The sequence below is a fragment of the Echeneis naucrates genome, chromosome 13, assembly GCF_900963305.1.
Source record: "Echeneis naucrates chromosome 13, fEcheNa1.1, whole genome shotgun sequence".
NCBI lineage: Eukaryota > Metazoa > Chordata > Actinopteri > Carangiformes > Echeneidae > Echeneis > Echeneis naucrates.
This window is the reverse complement of record NC_042523.1, coordinates 13,761,782-13,783,835: the sequence shown is the minus strand read 5'-3', so window position 1 is coordinate 13,783,835 and position 22,054 is coordinate 13,761,782. Positions and strand designations below refer to the sequence as shown.

Genomic DNA, 22,054 nt, shown 5'->3' with positions numbered 1-22,054 from the left:
GTGGAGAAACGTGTCAGTGTTAACGCCTTTTGTACATTTACCATTCAACAAAAAGAGAACTTAGAAAAGATGGAATGCATCTGTGCATATGTTTGAAGGGATTTCAATAATCAAGTGAGAATAGCAGTGATTCAGCAGAACCAAAATGTTGATTAAATGGTACTCGTGTTAAGATTAAGAATGTCATGTAACGCATGGTCTAATGAAGTGATGCCTCCATAGATACCGCGTGATTACATGAGATTTGTGCCAAACACTAACTAGGCACATCCCTGATATCCCTGATATTAGAGCGCTGTAGCCATTGTATGCAGCATTTTCCTAATCAAAACTATTTGGACTAAATGAAAGAAAAACTAAACAGGAACAATTTGTGTGTTCATGCTGTAATTGCAAGTTAATTATGGTGTTCTAATGTGTTGACTGGTTAATATTTTACAATTAAAACTAAATATATCCATAATTACACCATGAATGGCTGTCTGTAATCTTTAATGATAGCACGGCAAATAATAAACTATAACCAACTAATATCCAATGAAGTCACGTTGTTTTTATACCTACACTTAAAAATCAGAGAATCCAAGCTGTACAGGGATTAAAACCAGCTGATGCATTTGTGAATGTTTGTGCCAGATAGTGCCAACATTGGTTATTTCCTCTTGGAATAATAAGTCTAAGCTTTATCTGATGAAGGACAAAGCAAGCGAAATCCACATGGAAGACATGTAGTTACTTTGCACACGACAAACTCCCTTGCCTCTGCTTCTTATCTGTTTTTGTTGAGGCCAGAGAGCTCCCCAGTCTGCAGAAAAAACACTTGTCACTACTGTGTAAGATCCTGGATAGTCAGATAATGCCTCCTGCTTTCATAGATCAGTGCGAGGTCACCTGGGAACAAGAGTCTTTGGTTAGATGTAAAACTGAGGGATTGTGGGTAGAAAGTGAGGTCAGGCCATTTAAGGATTATATCCAGGATAGGTCAACTGGCCACAATTAGAGGTCTACTGACTGGCTACAGTCTCTCTTTAGCTGTTTAATGATGACAGCTGGATCTACGCTGCAATTGCTGCTCTGCCTCCAACAATTTCAATAATTTACAACTTTCATATGGGAATGAATACCTTATATGGTAAACTGGACCGGTTCTCAGCACCTGTGTCATATTTAATCTTTGTTGGTCTCTGAATAGATTGTGCTGTAGGCTGTGACTGAGATTAAGAAAAGGGCATTTCCAAAATTACGGTTCTTCCTGTGCACACAAATCATTGCCTCTGTAATAGCCTTATAAATGCATCTGCAGTGTGTATTGTGATTTCCTGAAAGACTGGTAAAGGGGCGCAGTGCAGCCAAGCAGCCCTACATATTTATTATGAAGAAAGTGAACCTATAGAAACATCGTTTAACCCGCATGAATTCAGCTATGCCAGGGTGGCACAGCATTGCCGCGGTTAGCACTGTCAACTCACAGCAGGAGGGTTCTGTGTATGATCCCCGTGTGGAGTTTATATGTTCTCCCTGTGCCTGCGTGGGATTCTTTGGAGAATCCCTCCTACACTGCTGTCAGGATGAGAGCATACAAAAGTACAGACAGTTACAAGGATATTCAATCTGGATGGGCCAATAATGCTGCCGTTAGGGAGGTGAAGGACAAGAAATCCAAAGGTGAGTGCTAGCGTTAGCTAGTTAGTTTTAGTTCACTTCTTCAGTCGGCATTTTAGGGCAGTAGCGACAGTGCATGAACATTTTGGTCACAACATAAATCTGATCAAAACGTTCTCCCTGGTAAACCAGTTTAAACGACCCACAGTTGACAGCTTGGGTTGGTGTCGAGAAAGAGGGACTTGTGCGATCTGGCCACTGCACCTGTGTGGCAGGTTTGCGGGAAGTGTGTTCGCATGCAGGTGCCTTACTCTACGCTTTGCTAGCAGCTGTGAGCAAACCTTACCTTCGCTGCAAAGTGGTGTGTACTTCGATGGTTGCCATTCTTTGTCCCCTGCTCAGGGAAGGAGGCGCGTCTTAAGGCACGTATCCATCTCCTCCTCCTCTGGCTTTTCTTTCTCGGACGGTATCCTGTAAAAGCACAACCCAGGCTTGTCTGCGTGTCGATTTGTGGAGCTAATTGCACAGCAACGAGCCGGCATTTTGGTAAAAGTTAAGCCAAAACTAGTAAAAGAAAAAAAAAAAAAAAGTAGCTGGCGGTAATGCAGTTTTTCTTACTGAAGTATTCATTTATATTTTTACTTTCCAAACTACTGTGCGTAAGAAAAAATGTTGAAAAAAAGAGGATTACATATATTTCTTACCTTCTTATTTCTTATAGATGGAATGCGGCTTTTGTGGTGCATCAAAAGCTGCTGACCATTATTCTGAATATTCTTGTGGTAATTTATTACAGTGAGACATTTTTTTTAAACTTCTCGACATTACTTGAATGAAACAGTTTTCTCTTTGGGGTTTCTAGTCGCATATCTGCAAGCTGAAGGTCATTCTAAACTCAGGACAATAGCAAAAAAGCAACATTTTAAGACTTCATTTGGCTTTTCTTCTCTCTTCTCCAGTTTAGTGGGTGTGCTGCTCTCCAAACACAGACACACAATGCATGAAACATATCCAGGAGATGAAGCCAAAATCGTTAACACAGAAACACTTCTATTACACAACAACTAAGTGATGTGACGGGTGCAACATGTTTCATATATATATTCCATATTATATTCGCTATAATATTCCATTAAATACCTTTTTAGCCTTGATTTTACACTTTGTTTACTTTGCTTGCTGCCAGGGTGTGTAATAGGACTTGCAGAACACCCACTGGTCGACTTCAGCTTTTATCTGTGATTGTAAACTCTACTCTGAAGTTAAAGTTCCCAGTTGCCTCGTAGTCATTTTTAGTGCTTTGGCTTATGTCTTAGGCTTTACTTAGCTGCAGCTTGTTGACTGCTGTTCTTATTTCCACTCATCACAATACAGCAGCAGTGTCTGAGTGGAAAGAATAATCACATGGAGGTTTGCAACACTGCTGACTGTAGCCTGAAATACACATGACTAATGAACAGGATTAGGCACATATTAAATTGTCACACTTTGGAGCACCAAAAATAAAACATCATAATGAACCTCAAAGTTTACATGTGTTGTTGTGATGCTGTTCCCTTGTACTTCTTTTAAAACCCACAAAGTGCTCATTGTGCATTTGCTAAATGAGAAAGACTTATGGACACGGAGCAGAATGGACAAGCACCATGACATTAAGTTGTTAAATGTATAATGGCTCACAGGCTAATACTTTAGTTGGACAGGTATTTCACATTTTGCAAATGCTTTGAGCGTGTCAGTTCTCTCCAATCTTAATGTCCAGGCCTGGTCCTAGTCTGCTCTTTCATGTGGGATGGAAGATGCAGGCACAGTGTGGCAGTAGACTGATAATAAGTTCATTTCTATTTTGCCCAAACCAATACAGTACAACTAGGAAGCATGTAAGTATTCAGTGAATAGTTACATTTTCAGTTAATAACTTATTAGTTAATTCTAGTGTACCCTCTAAGCTCCACACAATTAAGCTAAGCTTCTTTGCTTTTTTTCCCCAAAGGCAATGAAAATAGAAACAAGTATAAGCAGCAAAACCTCTTGTTTCCTAAGTAGCATAAGGGCCGGTTCATAAATAAACATTTTCCAGAACCTATGGAGAAAACAGCAGTAAAAAAGCTGTGCACTGTGTTCCGTTGCCATTAGCGTGAACACCCTGAAACCTTGCAAATTTTAGATTTTGACATTAATTCTGAGGGTTTTATTCAGATTACTGTCTATTGACCAGGTCTGTGCCTCACTCATTTACCATCACAATTATTGCTATATTGCATTGTGTACCCAAAGCAAATCACGTCAGTCACAAAACAAAAGAAGTATGGGACTCGACATCACCTCTAGCAGCACCTCTACCCACCACCCACATCATTTGTCAGCACAGGCTGCATTGTAAATCATTTTTAATGTACATTGTGCATAAGTGCTTTAAATAAATACAGTGCAGCCCCCAGGGCACAGGGTGGTCTGCTTGTCTAAAGAAAAAACACTTTCACAGGGTGCCTGTGTAAAGGCTTGTGATTAGTCCTTCATTGCAGAGCCTGGTATGTGGGTGGGAAGCTTCCGAAGGATAAACATGAGCTGCTCCTGCTGTAGTCAAAGGTGGGTGGGATCTTTGAGTGCTAGCATTCCTAAGTATGCACAAAATTACAAAAAGCCTGAAAAGTGTGGTTGGCTGAATGGTTGTTTGCCTGCATATGCTATGTAACAAACGTAAGAGCTATCTGGGGTGTGGCTGGCCTCTCTTAGTGTCAGTTGGGATTCAGTGAATGGTATTTTAACAGATGTGTTTACTGTGTTTACTCATAGAGAAGTGGAATTTGATGCTGAGGCTGACAAATGAAGCCAGTGCAGATTTAAACATGTATGCTAACTAAAGATCATCAGGGGAGACTCCACTGGTTGTAAAAAAGGACTCACATTTTATATGAAAAAGGGGCCAACTTTGCACTTCATTTTTTAACCCAGTAGATGATTTCAAAATAAGTTTGGGGCACCAAGCTCTTGTTTAATTGGCAAATCTTCTTCAATTGATTTTATTGTTATTTATTTTTTGTTTTTCTATTTTTGTTTTGTTTTGATATTTAATTGTGGTCCCATTTCAAGGAAAATAAACTGGACAGTGCATGCCTTAAGACAGACTGTACCAGAAATGGTGATGGGCCATTACAGATCAGATCCACTTCTCACTCCTGCACATCTGCTCCAAATATAGTTCTGGTTTGAAAAAATAAAATGGAAACAGCCAAATTCAAGCAGTACACAGCAGAGAAGTCACCCATGTTCCACATGTTTGGGAAAATAATAGAGTAAATAAAGTTGTTCTTGATATTCATTGTACCAAATCTTTGCCCTATAATTCTCTGTTTAAATAGAGAATATACAACTATTTTTTTGTACCAAATACGTTCAGCTAAGCCCAAAAGGCTTTAGTACATAGTTATCTTACAACAGCAGGGAGCAGCCTTGGAAAAGATATGTGCCCTTGACCAACTGAATGAGTCAGTGTTCCTGTGGACTTAGATTCCCCACCCACCATTAATGACACCGACCTGCAGAGCATCATTGTAATAATAACAATGATTATCATTATTATTTTTGTTGTTGTTGTTGTTGTAGTTGCCGTTGTTGTAGTTGTTGGTACTCAGCTACAGATCAGATAGCACATCATTCAAGAACGTTACATATTGAAAGCAGTGGTGAGAGGGCACAGGTAGCACCAGCCATTAGAGCAGCAGTGAGAACACTCTCACGTGCTGTAAGCAAAGAACTGGAGCCAGCAAATAAATAAGAGTAGACAGCACAGGGCATCTGGAGGGTACGCACAGATTCTGTTGCCCAAGAGCAATGCTTACACATCCTAACAGGAGTACTCTACTCTTCTCTCACTCACTCACCCGCCTCTTCTATTTGTTTGTTTGTTTTATGTTCTTTCTCTTTTAATCCTTCTTGCTCTCTCTTTGCCTTGGACTGCAAAAATCCAGGGTTAGATTAGTCAGTCCTTCTCTTAGGTAGCCAATTTTGACACTGTGGGCTATGCAGAGCAGCACATTTTGAGGGTTTAACATTGAAAGTCGAGCGTCAAATAAGTGAGCAAATATCTTTGATAATATCAGCTAATCTAATCAGTGCGCGGACATTCAGGTGTACTTGAGCTTAACTATAACTTGACCTGATTGAAAAATGTACCGATTGCTAACACAGTCTGTCCTTAGCAAGTGAGATGTGTGTGGATCGTAAGAGAGCTTCAAGGTCTGAATACCACGTTTGGCTCCTTTGAAGATGGAAAGGAGAAAATTAATGTCAGAAGAAATCAGCCTTCACAAGTCAACAATCTGGCAGAAAAAACTGCTGTCAATTCAAGAAATCGTTACTAGATAAAGATACCAGACATAAAATGCTCTTGCACTTGTGTTATCAATATCATAGCAGGATTTTAAAACATAGCCATAGACACATTGCAGACACAGCACCTATAAAACATCTCTATGCATTCACTTACTGTAGTAACAGCCACAGATCAAGAGATAACTCACTCATTCACCTCCACAAAGTAAAATTACACAAGAATAATCTGAAGAAACAATGACAGGGGTAAGAATTAATTGTCATGTTGTGAGATCCAATTTAGTGCAGAGATTAAAGGAGTTAAATGCAGATGGGGAGTTTGAACTGATTCCAGGAAGCAGGAGCAGCAGCCTGAAAGGTTGTAAAACCAGTTAGAGCCTGAGAGTGAGACAGAAACAGAGGGCGGTATGGGGTGAAACATTAGCATTAATCCACTCAATGGGACCACACTCCTCAGGACTTATATGATGTGATGGTGTTTTGTTTTTATTTTTTATTTTTTTAATTTAATTGTAAAAGGATGAGACCTGCAGCTTTATCAAGTTTACAATGGTGTTCTCACTGTGTTAAAACAAGTGTGTGTAGAGTGCAGCCTGAAATCTAGTGTTAAAGATACAAACTGTAGCACGAATACAGTTTGAAGCCAAATACATCATGTTTGCAGCAGAAATTTGACAATGCGATCAGAAGGTCATGTTGAATAAGCAGATTTAAAGTGCTGATACATTATGTGCACTGTGACACAACATCTCAGTAAAACCTTTTATGTTTCTGTCTGGTCATACACGCCATAATGTTAGAACAAAAAAATATATATATATATATATTAGGCACATCTTTTCTAAATGTGGAGTTACTGTCATCTCTTTAGTCATCTCTAATGGAATGTATTTGCCTGGCACAAAACCCTGTTTAATCTTTTTAAGCCGCTTTCTTTTAAACAGATTTTGAAGCACTGATAAGCCTGTATCTAAAGCCTGCGTTGAATAAATTTGTTGATGAGACTCAATTAAACTGTTTAAACAGAGAAGAGCAAAGTGTCAAAATATCAAACTACCCTGCTTCAGTGAACCTCAGTTAGTTTTGGTAATATTCCAAGAAATGTAGCAATGCGGAATACAGTTATCAAAGTATTAAACAGAAAGTGTTTTTGCAATTGTTTATGGCGAAGGAAATACACTTACCATGGAACAAGCAGACCTTGAAAATACCTTTAAAATAAAAAAAAAAAATAAAAAAAAAATCTTTTGAATCAAATTCACTTTTTCTTACTTCTATTTGCATATTGATGTCATGAAAAGGGTTTTTGTGTGCTGTGTTGCAATTTTACAAGCTGTCAAAGATGAAGACGAACAGATAACATTGCACGTATCTTTCATACATCTCAACATTTAAACATGAGGACACTCACCAACATTTCCAGGGCTCACTTGAATTTCTTCCACTTCCCTGAATGAGCTTTATTAAAATGTATACGTTTCCTATTGAATACATTCAAGATATTAAGGTCTTATGGTTATAGTTTGATTGAACAGAAACTAGTAGATGCTTTCCACTATGTCCTTTACAATATATCTCAAAATTAAGATGTTGCCAAGTGCAGCATGCTATAAGAGATAGACATGATGTTTTTGCAAAGCTCTCGGGGTTTGTTTTTCTCTCACAAACTGCAAACATTTACATAAATATGACTCCTCATTGCTCAGTTACTGTTGTCTGCATGTTTTGCAGGGCCCCTTCTTGGCCGTCGTCACACACAGCTAATGGATGTCTTTACCCAGTATGCCTACAATGACAGTTTCTATGACAATGGAACATGGAGCTTCAACGAAACAGCGCAAGAGCAGAAGCACCCTTACAATTACTACGCCATGCTTCTCACGCTGCTCATCTTCGTCATTGTCTTTGGCAACGTGCTGGTGTGCATGGCAGTGTCCAGAGAGAAGGCTCTGCAGACCACCACCAACTACCTGATAGTCAGTCTCGCTGTCGCTGACCTTCTAGTGGCCACGCTAGTGATGCCCTGGGTCGTGTACTTGGAGGTAAGACAATGGAAGATGAGCACATATACGCCCACCTACACTTTATATAAATAAATAAGCTGGCGGAAATGCTCCTTCACCTCAATTCCTATTCTTCTCTAAGTATTTATCTTGTGCCACTGAAAGAGCATTAGGAAACAAAAGGCAATAGTGACTTGCAGGCTTTCGCTGTAGTGTTGTAGGACAGTGAAAGGGTTGGCTGTGAAAGTGATCAGTGCTTAATTTTTGTAACATAAATTATGAGTTTAAAAGACCGATTTTAGTTTGGCCCCAAACTGTGAAAAAGTAGTAACATATTTTATTCAGACAACAAACATTGATGTGAAGTCAGGTCCCAGCAAACTGCTGATGGGAAATGGCCAAACCAATGCCAATGTCAAACAGTATACAATGTAGAGTGTCAAAACACCAGACAGGGCTGGAGGTTACTTTTTATGGATAATTCCCCTGAACTGTGGTATACAGTTTTTGCATTCTCGCCTTTGTGAGATCAAGCAGAGTAGTCTGTTAACCACTGCAGCTTGAAAGAAAACTCAGGTCAAGCATAAAATCATCTCCAGTTTAACAAATCAATAGCAAGCAGGATGTGGTCTATCTCTCAGAAAAATATCTCTCCGCTGCCTCTTTGCTCATTTCTTCTGTTATCCTTCTCAGTTCTGTGGTTATTTCTGACCATCGGGCATTAGGTCATGCTGTCTGATGAAGAGAAAGGCAATCCAAGACTGGGGGGACTCTAATCCTCCTGTGTCTCTCAGTGAGTCATGATGATTATCACTCTGATCAGATTACAGTTTATAAATCCACAGGATGCCATGATGTCAGCCTGTTTCTCTGGATGCTTCTTTATACACAAAGCATATTGGTGAATGGAAATGTGTTGCCCAATAATGTCACATAAATATTTACACTTTCAGCCCTACAGAATATATAACTATTATATGGCTCTTATTATTAGTAACAAAACAAAATAGAATAAAAAACAACATGTTTTTGGTAATTGCTGCCAATCAACAGACTGAAGTCTGTATGCAACTCGGATGCTGTGTTTGTTTTTTATCACAGTTGTTTACCTATAATTTGTTGATGTTGGCACCTGTGTGCTGACTGTATGAGTCTACGTCTGAGCAGTTCAGAAAGTATGAGTGGAATTACAATCACACACCTGCCAAAGTTTTGTCCATCAAATATTGAATTTGTTACTACTGCAGAAAAAACAAAACAAAAAGGAAAACAAGTCACACGGGGTGAATATTTGACTTGATAGTACAGGTGTGTGTGTTTTTAACTGCTGTTTGTTGTGTGAAGCCGCCAATGTTTCTGGACATTTGTGTTTAACTGTATATTGCAGGTGCCATGCAAATAGAGCATCGGGTTACAGGAACACTTATGGGTCAGCTGCTCTCTGATCTCTGCTGGCATCCCCTATGTCGATTTCTTCATCTTTGGAAAAATCTACCGCACACAGCTATTTCCACATATTGATGACATAAGCAAGCATGAAATTGTTTGTTGTTACTCCAGGATCAAGGGCCTTAAGAAAGTCGATGGTCAAGGCAAAGCAACAGAACCTGAGGTATTTGGTGTTTAATGGGTCATTTACCAGAATATGTTTTTCAAAATGGAGCTCAGTAACATCATTCAATTGTACTCTTCCTGTCGAGTAAATGCTTCCAGTTTGTAATACAGACTTTCTGCTGTGAAGGTTTTTAAAAATTTGAAGCTTGCAGTCTGATAAAATTTGCTGAGTAATGTGATAATACTTCTGGGGTGTGTTTATATATGTCTTTAATTGGACCACGGCTTCTATGCCCGTATTATTAATGAGATGCCTAGTGATTCCAGTCTAGACCAGAAACTGGGACATTTCATTATTTTTTCATCAAGGTTAAGAATTGGTTACAGTTTCACCGTGTTTTCACGAACACATGGGAAGGAGGGGCAGGGCGGGGCAACAGCAGTATTCATCTGAGCTGATCCGATGATAGTCACACAGGGAAGTGGTCAAATTTCCGTTTTCTTACCGCTAGACATTTTATCCCTACAGTAAGGTGAACAAATTTCTGAAATGAAAATCCGGGACATTTTCCCCCGCAGTGGTCATAAATCAAATGTTATCAGTATGAAATAAATAACAGGGGCAAGTTGATCTGCAGCACAGCAACCAAACTAAACTATTCTGCCAGCTGGTCTGTTTCCGAGCACGGCGGCATAATGGTTAGCGCTGTTGCCCCACAACAAGAAGGTTGCAGGTTCAGTTCCCGGGCCTGAGGCCTATCTGAGCAGAGTATACATGTTCTCCCCGAGTAAACCCACTTGGGTTTCCTCTGGGTACTCCTGTTTCCTCCCTCCGTCCAAAGACATCATGTTTGGGTTAATTGGTGACTCTATTGTCCGTAGGTCTGAGTGGTTGTTGGTTTCTGTCCGTCTCTGTATGTTGGCCCTGTGATGGACTGGGAGCTGGGATTGCCTCCAGAAACGGATGGGTGGATGAATGAATTCTGTTTCTGGTTGCTGTGCATGCTCTCTGAAAGTGACGTCAGCCTCCTACTTTTTGTCCCCTATTAAAGTAGGGGGCTGGGGGGCATTTTGGGGTACGACTTTTACCCAAATTGGGGACCGCCCAGGAAAATCAGGGATGTCTGGTCACCTTACCCTACAGGCTAATAATAACTTGAGTGTGTCCCGCCATGAATTAATATGCTGTGAACTGAGCTGTTTGACAAAGTCAGAATGGATTACCCAGCATAGATATGGATTGGGGCCCTCATCTTTGGAGTAGAGTGGAAACAATTTGGTAGCTAACAGACACCAATCTGTTGAGTGTTTAGGGAAAACACAGTTCGCTCTTTCTCTGAACCGAACTTTTTTCCCTATCTCTGTACCAACATTTCACTTTTTTGAACATCACAAAGGCCACACTTGTGCCTGAGTTAAGTATTCACATGAAAAAATGTGAGAACGTAGTCACAGTGAGTGGGGAGGGCATTCAACTTGGCCTTTATCATTAAATGCTAAATTAGCATTAATTACTACAATTTTTGCCAAACATGGCTGAATTAGAGCGCACATGATTGGACATTATGCGTGACTTTTTTTTTTTTTTTTTTAATAAAGTTGATTAAAAAAGAAGGTCTATTTCGGAAAGTGCAATTTCATGTCAGAGAGAAAGTCCTGCTGGTATTGAATAGTTTTTTGCGGTAAACTGCCGCAATGTTTTTTGATTATATTTTATGACTATGTTGATTAACTTTTGATTAGCTCAATGGATTTCACTTTTACTTTCAATTCAAGTTCCATTTATTACATTTGAACTTTAAGTTATTCTCCTGTTGATACGCTTCATAACTGGGTTAGCAAATGAAGTGCATTACACAATAATATAATGATAAATGTTTAATTTGTGAATGTATTACAAAGGTAGTCTCAATCAGGTCATGAGAGACCCGAATAGAAATGTTTATATCCAAACAACCATTAAATTGGAAAATTGGACAGTAAGAACGAGACATGTTAACACAGACAGCCAGCCCAATTAAAGCTGGATTAATAAAAGCAAGTGATGAAATCATCAGGGAGAAATTCGAAAGAGAAATTAAAACTTCAAACTCAAGAGTAACTCAACTGTGAAATATTAAAATGGTACATTAAATTAGGAGCTATGTGTAAAATTTGTAATATACATTTCCTCTTGTTTAAGGAGGTTGCTGTTTTATGTGCTCTTTGTATTGTATTGTATCCTTTGTCCTTTCCTTTATTTATTAACTTTAATACTGATTTTAAATTGCACTTGCTAACCATTGCCCCCAGTACTGCATTTTCTTTTTCCAACACCTTCCATTCACAAATTGAATCATATCACTGGTAGATTCTGACTTATGATCTTATGCATGAGCATAAAATATAGTTAGTAGTAGAGTAGAGAGCTGGGCATGAGGCCAGGGAGATAGCAAGAACAAAATTGAGAAAATCATTATATTATGAGGCGCATAAACGTGTTATTGATTGCAGCACTGGTGAGCTAGGACATGAGAGGCAAAAACCTAAAGAATGACAGTAAAAAATCAAGAATGTGATTTGCGATGATAGCTAAGGAGAGAAATAGACAGGCTAAAGACGGTACTGTAGAGCTATAGAGAAGACAAATGTCATGGAGAAAAGGTCAGAAAAGCACAAGAAAGAAAGGAGAGGAGGGGGAGGTTGTAACGGGGAAGAGAGCACTCATTAGGCTGTCATATCATCCTGCAATCACTGCTAGTGTAGTAGACACAAAAAAGCAGGCTTTTAAACATGGCACTTAATTTTATGAACACACAGCCTAAGGACAAAGATTAATCACTCAGAGATGTCGATGTTGCCCCTTGACACATACACATACTTTTCCCAGCTGTGGGAGGAAACAGTGGGCCGTGGTGTCAGGCCGAGTGGACGGCGCCAAACCTTCGAGAGCATCACTGATGACGCTGGTTATCAGGGGATTTTGACCACGTAATAGAGAGCAATAGAGGTATGAATCCAAATAGGTTTCGACCATATCTTTGATTGAGACCCACCCAGGGATGTGAACCAGGATGTGTGTTAAAGGATGATTATCTCACTAGCAATCTGGGTTTCCACAGATTTATGCAAAAATCTATAGCATGAAATTCCTACTACTGTCAGTCAGTCAAATGGTGCAAAGTAATGAAGTGAGTAAGAAAGGTGGTCAGTTGTTATCATGCCAGGCGTAACGTTCATCTTACCACCATGAATTTGACAGACCAGCAGAATTATATCTGTTCCGGCTGTCTATTACAACCCATGCCTATTTAATCTAATTTATATTAAATGATTTTTTTTGAAAAATGGGCGACTACTTACGTACCACTCTGAGCGCTCTGAGATTTTCTTTCATGCTTATTTTTTTCTTACATCCAACATCCGGCCCCTTCTTCTTCGCTCATCTTCCCCACTCTCTCTGTTTTCTGGTGTGAAACTAACATGACAAAAATAAACAATAGGACTTCACTGTCAAGCTTTTTGTTACAGAAGGAAAACACATCATTTCTGCCAAGGTACTACCTTTTTCTGGGTAAGGGGCTTTTTTCTGTCTGCTGTTGCTGTAAACTGCCATTTGCTGATGTTTTTCTCTTCTAGGTAGTAGGAGAGTGGCGCTTCAGCAAGATCCACTGCGACATCTTTGTCACTCTGGATGTGATGATGTGTACAGCCAGCATCCTCAATCTCTGTGCCATCAGCATTGATCGGTAAATTTGTCACACCACACAGATTGTTTAGTCCTGTCTGTCGCGCTTCCTGCATCGATTCCAAATGGAAATCTTTACCTTCTGATTAACTCATGTCAAGTCAAGTCAAATTTATTTATCGAGCACATTTAAAAACAACGGTTAACGAAAATACAGGACAGTCAGAAGGCGCACTGAAGACAATGGTTCATTTTTGAACCACCAAGGTCTTTGTTCTTTCCATGATTTGAGTCTTTTTGTCTTCAGGCTCTTTTATCTTAACGTAACAGCACTCTTACCCCAAACATCCTTCGGTTGCTTTAATTATTCCCAAAGCTAAATTACGAGTTTCAGTTTACAACAACCTTTAATCGTGCAGCACCAAAGCACACAGAGTGACCAATTCCTTCAGATTCAGCCTCTCAACATTGATTGGATTTGGTCACCAGCCTGGAAGTCTTGCTCATCGGACTTTAACACTAAATGTTCTGTTAGAAGAGACTACTTACATGTGTACAATAGCCCAACTATCAAATCTCCTTGGAAGAATATGATTCTTTGAATTGTCATAGATGGATCTTAATCAAGCTGCCATACATGTTTTTTTTTTTTGTGTGTTTGTTTGTTTGTTTTTATCCGGTACAACTAAATATAGTGTATCACACACTATGGGCTTAATGATCTGCAACTTCAAAACAAAGGAAATGGTACATTAAAAATATAAAATAGATAGGGTAAAATATGGTGGTAAAAATATTATCCAAGCAAAAATACACCACAAGCAACTCTCTTACATAATTAACCCTGAAAATGTGGCTTAGATTTAGAACACACTCAACACATGTAGGGCACATATGCACATTGGTTCATGACAGGCTTCAACCTTGATCTTGGGACAGCCAGAAGCAACTGGTCTATGGGCCATAATGGGTGTAACGAATATTTTTCTAATTTCCCATTTCAAAGGCAGACACATTTGAGTGTCATCTGCATAAAATGTTATATTGTCAGAGAGATACAGATTCATCCCCCCAAAAAAATTACTTTGAAAACCCGTTGCCTGAGGCAAGAGGTGAAGATGCTGTGTACTGAGCTGGGTAGAGCTATGGAATCTAAAGGCATAAGAGCAGTGCAAAACAAGCAAACAAAAAACTAAACATACCATCAAAAACCTTCTCCCTTCTGCCACAGAGATAGGATACAGTAGATTATTTCAGGTTGTTAACAAACTAACAATCTACATGTATACACACATATTATAATATAATATCATTAAAACGAGCACAGTGGTACAGAACGCAAATAAAAACAACATTACAATCAAACACACTAATAATAAGAAAGTGCATGGCAGGAGCTATGTGACAGGCTGTCATCCACCTGGATTCATTAATGCCTTATCCAAATATAAATCTGATTACCTGGTTATGAAGAAGGGATTAATGACACACAGTCTCCTCTGTAATCAGAAGCTGATGAGAGCGTTATTGATCTGACTTTTTTAAACGCTTATCACTCACTTGAGTATTTTTCAGGCTCCGCCAATGTGATGCTGATTTGTAAAAGTTCAGATGAGAGTCACAATTAAATCTGTTTCCCTTTATCAGTCCACGAGCTCCAGGGAGAGGATTAATTTAAACATCAAATAAATGTCTCTGTCTCTGGTAACTTTGTTCTTATCCAACAATATGGAGCCAGTCTATTGCTGTAAATTTGAAAGCAAATGAAAGTCAAAATTGAGGAAAAATGCAAACAGCAGTTATTTTAAATTTCCTTTCAGTATTATTTGAGCCGGGGAGAGAAGTAAGTTCTTCTGTTATAAAAAAAAAATAGAATAGATTATTGGCAGTTGGACTTTGAGTGTCTTCAAAGAAATCAGCCTCACTTTCTTTAGAAGCAGAAGTACATGAACATCAGCCAAAATTTTACTTGTGTAGAAGTTGTTATGGATATAGACATGTCAAATGAGATGAAGAACTCCAATTATGCTGCCAAAAAGCACAGAGTACAATAAGTAGAATTCAACTGCCTAACGCAATTCCCACAGATTGTCAGTCAACGCACTAACATGCTTTACAAGACATTGACATGAGAGCAGCTTAGTGAAATAAAGAGATGAAAACATTTTCAGAGAAAGTCGAGTTGTAGCTCTTGTTTATAAATGGTAGTCCTTCATATTTGCATAAATTTACAATTCACTACTCTAAATATATTGAGGACAAATGCAGGGAACTAACATTGCAACATAACCTCCTGCTCTGTCATTAATATTACATAAAATATGATTTCATATTGGAATATGATATGAAAATATGATTCTCATGATTCTGGCTGCCTGGGAAATAGAAATCCAGCAACACTTGAGGGGAATATCTATCTTTTTCACCGCTAAATATACTACTATGTTTAATTGCAAGGTGCTTAAGGTGCACAGAAAACAGCTTGTCAAGATTGATACTATTAGAGTGGTAAAGCTTTGAGTCAACACCTGAGCGATGAGAGACAACCTGCTATAAAGCACCTTTCAGCGAAATGAGCTGTGCTGAGGTGTCCTTTACTGAAAACAGCTGTGATTCCAGCAAGCTCAGTAATAAAGCCAAGGTTAAATGATCAGGTCTCTCCTGTGAGACACAGGCTCCCCTCCAGGACAACATCTTCATGTAAAATGCAGCCCACGGCACGTTGCTGCCACCAAAGGGCCAGCCCACTATCAAATTGGATCTGATCCAAGATGACAGGCAACATTTCTTGCTTTACCACATAACTCCTATGTTGTTTAAGCGAGGACTCATCTACTAATGAACAAACACAACCACAGAATTTAGTATGAAATGGCCAATCAGACATGAATTAAAACAAACCATAGAAAACATTTTTGCTAAACTCATCATACTTAACCTAATGTTGGGAAGAATGGTGCCATGTCGCCATAACATAAAAACTAAAGTGTCTATTTGTCTTCACTCCTTGTAGTTACACAGCAGTTGCAATGCCAATGCTGTACAATACTCGCTACAGTTCCAGGAGACGGGTCACAGTGATGATCTCTGTGGTGTGGGTGCTGTCTTTTGCCATATCATGTCCCCTGTTGTTTGGCCTAAATAACACAGGTAAGAAAGATCACAGTGCACGTGTGCTCCGCTGTGTTTGAAACAAAAAAACGTTTTTCATAGTGTGATTTGTGTGTGACTGTATTATTCATTGGGTACATTTACTGCACATTGCAGTAAGTGATTCGCAGATACAGATAGATCGTGAATAGCAAACTGGTATTTCTTCTTGATTCTTTTTGTCTCTACATTGAAATTCCACTGAAGCACAATGTTCTTAAGTGCCTGTTTCAACACAAATAAATACAAGCTTCCACAATTTGTGATGTTTTGTAATCTTACCCATGGAAGTGACTGATTACTTCACCCAGATGTGTAAGTACCTACTGCCCAGTCAGCCTTATTGCATGGAGGAGGATCACAGTTAAACCGGATTGATTAGGAGCTTTTTAGAGGTAGCAGCTTGTGGCTGATTACCTCCTACGGCCTGCATCCTTGTGTCACTTTGACACTCCATTTGACGCTCCAAACTCCATGTCAATTCTGCTGGGACATTTGGATTTGTCAGCCCCACTACAACTTTCAAGCAGCCACAGACCTAGTTAGTTAGATATCTCAGAAGCAGTAACTGAAATTGAGACCTAAAAGATTTGTTTTTGAACTATAACGTCTCTTGTGTCTTTGCTCTAGATTGAAAGATTGTTGAAATATAAGGTTTGTCACATCTGTCTGGTGATATTTGCAAATCATGACAACCATTGTGCAAAAGAATACAAATGCATGCACACTCGCAAAAGCATGAAACCCACACTTCTACAGCAGCAACTTTTGCAGCAGATGCTAACTGATTATTTCCCAAATCTTTTAACCTAAATTTCTCTCTAGCACACAGTTGACTCTTTTTTTCAATGATGCTAAGCAGGACGCAACCTCCCAAGTAAACTGTGGTGCTTCTTCAGTTAACCACTCTCTACCCCCGAGGCACAGCCAGACTTAAATGTGGAGACAACAAGTTGTTAACATGGACTACACTGTGAATGTGACGCCTGTAGTCAATGCATGATGATTCATGGATTTACCATAATGATCCTAATTCTATGCAGTTATCGCCGCCTGTTTGGCAACAGCTGCTGCCTAATTCGTAGATGCCCTCAGGGTATGGAGTTTATTTGGTCTGTTTTTGACTCGGGTCCAGTCATGGACAGAGCTCTAAGACCTGTCACAACACCAGATTGTTTGGGGAGTTAAAAAGTCTCCCATAACTCTGGGAAATTTGGCTTCTAAACCAGGCTTTGAAATCAGTGAAATCTAAAATTAACAAGCAACTAATGCAGAGACTAACATTGGGATATATGGGATATTGTGGTATGAGCTAAACATTTGGCACCAAATAGACACCCTGTGGCAGCAGATAAGCACAGAGGGTTAGCACAGAAATAAAATGCACTGCACTGGTCTAAGTGGATGGGGGTGAGAGAAGAGAAATTGTTTATATGACCTTCAAGTGCAAGTGAGGAGACTGTGTAGAGAGGTTGGAGGAATTTTCAAGAGATTCAAAGAGGCGCAAGTTCAAGCCCAGCCCTTTTAAGAAGTTCCAAGAGCCAAAGTAGCGAAAGCAAAGCAAAGACACAAGCCACAACTACACAAAAATATTTCTTTATGGATGATAACATCCTTTCTGAAGCCTGCATTTACCCTCTGCTTATTTCCACAGCTACTCGTGATGAGTCCCTCTGTGTGATCGCCAATCCAGCCTTTGTGGTATACTCTTCAATCGTGTCCTTTTATGTTCCCTTCATCATCACTCTACTGGTTTATGTGCAAATCTATGTGGTCCTGAGGAAGCGCAGAAAACGTGTAAACACAAAGCCAAAGCAGCGTGTCTGCCAGGCTGCTGACCCTGATGCTTCACTGAAGGTAAGCTGTCACAGTAAAATGTCCCCTGTTCATAGTTCACACTTACACCTTAGTAATACATTATACTTTATTATTTTCCCAAAAGCCTGTCTTTTTCAACCAAAGAATGAATCGGTGCATAAAAGAAAAAATTATGTGTGAAACTGCAATCAATCATTTTTTCAACCCTTTGGTGTAATGGACAGATGTTGGATTACATAGCAACATGCACAGACGAGAAGAGGATTGATTTTCTGCTAATGAATAACATTCAAAGCAAGGGACTTAAAAGACAATGCTCGATTATACCGTTGACATTTCAAGCGTTTTTCTCCTGATATGTAAATGAAATCCATTATTACGTCCGTGGTGAATGTGGATAATCTTAATGTTACATTTACTGGAACTTGTCAGTGTCAAAAGCCACCACGCAACCCTTCCTACGATGGCCCTCAAATGACCTTTTTCTTTTCGAGTTATTGACTTTACTGATACAGAGAAACTCAATGGGCTCTGCACAGGAAGCTAAGTAATGCTCTCTCCAGTGCATGCCATTACTCATGTTTATGCATGGTTTTACTCTGAGGTTTGTGTGTGTGTGTGTGTGTGTGTGTGTGTGTTATTGAGTGCAGGCAGACCAACATTATCACATGTGCATATTGACAGATTTGCTTCACATATACCGCGAATCGTTGAATGAACTTGTTTGGCCTGAGACAATTTTAGCACATAATTTTCATTGCAGGTTAATTAAAGCTGCAGGTCGGATTCTTGGTCAACATCCTCTTTATACGTGAGCCTCATTGACTAGCAGGCAGTGCTCTGACATTGTACCCTCTCCTTGCTTGACACAGCTGCTTTCATTTCAGGATAAGTGCACTCATCCAGAAGATGTGAGGTTGTGCACCATGATTGTTAAATCAAATGGGAGTTTTCCAGTCACCAAGAAGAAAGTGGTGTGTGCTGTTTCTTCAATGCTCCTTTGTATAACTGTTTTATCTTCCAAAAAGTTTCATTGTTGGAAACATATTTGTTTGCCCTGTAAAAGATTTAATAAGCTGCATTCCTGCATTTCTCAGTGAAATTTCAGCTTTAAGGTACCATTCTGTTACAGTAAATCTCAAAGAGGGTTAGGGTTAGTGTTAGGGTTGCTATCGATTCACTGCAATTAATTTTAATGTCGTCAATTATACAATAGCCTTAATGAAAACTTACCATCTATATCAATATGCTCAGATATTCATAAAAGATGGAGTCAATGAGGGGGAAGATCTGGAGCTGGATGAGCTGAACAGCAGTGGCAGCAGCCAGAAACAGAAGCAGCAGCCACAGTGCGCTCTTGGAGACACTCCAGCCACGAGCCACCAGGTACTGATGTCCAACAAGGCTCATGCCAGCCCGGCCTCCTCACCTCCCACGCCCCCTGAAGAGTCCCAGAGGGCAGAAAAGAATGGAGATCCTACGAAGGAGGCTCTGGGGGATCCGGCTCCTGTCGTGGCCAAAGTCTTCCAGACACAGGCCTTGCCTAATGGCAAGACTCAGACCTCAATGAAGACCATGAGCAAGAGAAAGATCTCCCAGCAGAAGGAGAAGAAAGCCACTCAAATGTTAGCCATCGTTCTTGGTAAGTGAGTTCAATTACTGCTCTATATATATATATATATATCTCCCTGCTAATGTCATATCTCCCATGTCATACTAACAATTTATGATTACATATGCTGAAGATAGGCAAAATCAAAGGGTGCTATTTGTGAGTATGCACATCAAAGTAAGGACTGATGCTGTGAAATCAAACATTTCCATAAACAAACATTACTACATTTTTGTTCTTAACTGTGCACTTGTATAAACACATGTTGCAAGGACATCAAACCAGCAGGGACCTCTATTCACACTCATTAAATTCAAATATGTGTTTATATCACAATTTACCACAAGCTTCTCCTGAAGCATACTGTTTAAAACATGTTTGTTGTTAGTGCAAGCCTCCAGCCATGTCAGCATGAATCTCTTATTTTCAGCTCAAATTGTTTGGTATGACCCACAACAGAACTTGAAAACAAGTCACGATGTGACGCAACAAAAAGAAATCATTCCTTCACTTGTGTTTGGGAGTACAATGCAATAAAAGAAAATTCTTTCTTTTCACTTTCCTCTCTTTCTCAGGTCTTTTCTAATACTCCCTTTTTACACATATTTCCGCAGGTGTTTTCATCATATGTTGGCTGCCGTTTTTCATTACCCATATCTTGAACACCCATTGCACAAAATGCAAGGTTCCTGCTGAGTTGTATAATGCTTTCACTTGGCTTGGTTACGTCAATAGTGCTGTAAATCCCATCATATACACCACCTTTAATGTCGAGTTCAGAAAGGCATTCATTAAGATCTTGCACTGCTAAACTGATGCATCACTTATCTCATCGGACTACGGGGAGAGTGATGACTAAAAGCATCTCTTCTTTGCAAATACCTCATCCTGCTAAGGAAAACGCACCACGGAGGGAAACCGCAATCTGCTTTTCAGTTATGAAGCTGGGTATTGAGAAAACTGACAATGTCTTCCTTCAAGACATGTTGGCTCAATATGTGAAGTGTTCATGGACAAATCACTGAATGTAAAACAAGAAAATGTCTGTAGCAATTACTTGTTTCATGGGGAAAAGAAAAATGTAACATTGTTCTCTTAAAATCATTGTGTTTGTCACGTAAGGAGCCATCTGTGTATACCACACACATACAAGTTGCAAACTGCTTTTTATGGTGTGTGTACTTTTTGTTTCGATGATGATAATTTTCAACAAAGCTTATTGATATCTGGTCAGTGTTCATTGCAGTGTTAAAACTGATATGCGAGCTCTTAAACTTAAAAACGTATCTTTTATCATTGATTGGAATGTGTATTCAAGACGAGGGATAGTTTATTTGTTGTATAATGTGGCAATGCCAATAAACACATATTTGCAATTTTATAAATTGATAAATCACATATTATTCATATCTCAACTATTATTATCATTATTGGTGGTGTACATAGCTTTTACACATTAACTGTGATTATATGCCTGCAATGGAACTGTGATGCATGCTACACTGCTCCTCTACTTGACTTCTGAAATGTATGTTCAAGAAAAAAATACAAAGATGTCCAATAACTTCCATTAAAAAATACTGTAAAGTGCCACATGAATATCAGTGTTCGCTGTGTGCATACAGATAACCAGACACCGATAAAGAACTTGCCATTATCCAGCAGCCTCTCTCTTATTCCCAGGATTGGTCTGCAGTTGAATAATATTGTTTAATAGAAGGAACTGTGAGCATCGCTGCAGTAGAGGTCTTTTGTGGCAAACTAATGACCTGTATGTTGACTTTCCAGGTATATAATCATACGGATGTGTGCAAACCCTGAAGATGCTCCTGGGGGCTTTTGCTAAGTAGGGATGAGATGAACTTGGCAAAACTGTAATATCAGTTACAACAATATCTGTGTGTATTGTTTTGGCCAACGAGGCCCGCATCATTTTCAGTTCATCAATAAAGACATTATTACCAACAACGATGTGTTCATGTTTTAGTGATCGACCCACAAAGCTTAAGTTAAATCACAAAGGTATTGTCATATAGATATTCAATTTTAGACAGGAAAAATTAGCCCAGTAATACCACATACAGCAAAGTCTGGCTTCTAAATGTGATGTGTTCATGTACCTGTGGGCACACAGCTTTTGAGTTTGAGACCTCTGTTTCTGATGACGAAACATAGAGCTGTACCTTTTCTGGATTAAATAGGTAGGCCCATGTGGTTTAAAAGGAAGATTGTACAATGTTGAGAATCTTTGGGAATCTCTGCTGTGAGCAATCAAAGAGCCAAACCACAGTGACAAAGATGTCAGAAAAAAGT

General features: G+C 39.3%; 1 protein-coding gene across 2 annotated transcripts in view; it reads left to right on the top strand.

Annotated features, from left to right (window-relative positions):
• Positions 1–21,687, top strand: part of drd2a (dopamine receptor D2a) — a 28,519-nt gene extending 6,832 nt beyond the window's left edge. Inside the window, exons 2-8 of one of the 2 annotated variants that reach the window (XM_029517169.1) lie at positions 7,669–7,979; positions 13,113–13,222; positions 16,175–16,311; positions 17,966–18,168; positions 19,017–19,103; positions 19,384–19,771; positions 20,356–21,687. In XM_029517169.1, the coding sequence (XP_029373029.1) occupies positions 7,701–7,979; positions 13,113–13,222; positions 16,175–16,311; positions 17,966–18,168; positions 19,017–19,103; positions 19,384–19,771; positions 20,356–20,552 (1,401 nt within the window). In that variant the 5' untranslated portion in view covers positions 7,669–7,700 and the 3' untranslated portion in view covers positions 20,553–21,687. Of the gene's footprint in view, positions 1–7,668; positions 7,980–13,112; positions 13,223–16,174; positions 16,312–17,965; positions 18,169–19,016; positions 19,104–19,383; positions 20,234–20,355 lie in introns of those variants that run through there. The other variant, XM_029517170.1, reaches the window with a different exon arrangement.
• The last annotated feature ends 367 nt before the right edge of the window (positions 21,688–22,054 follow it).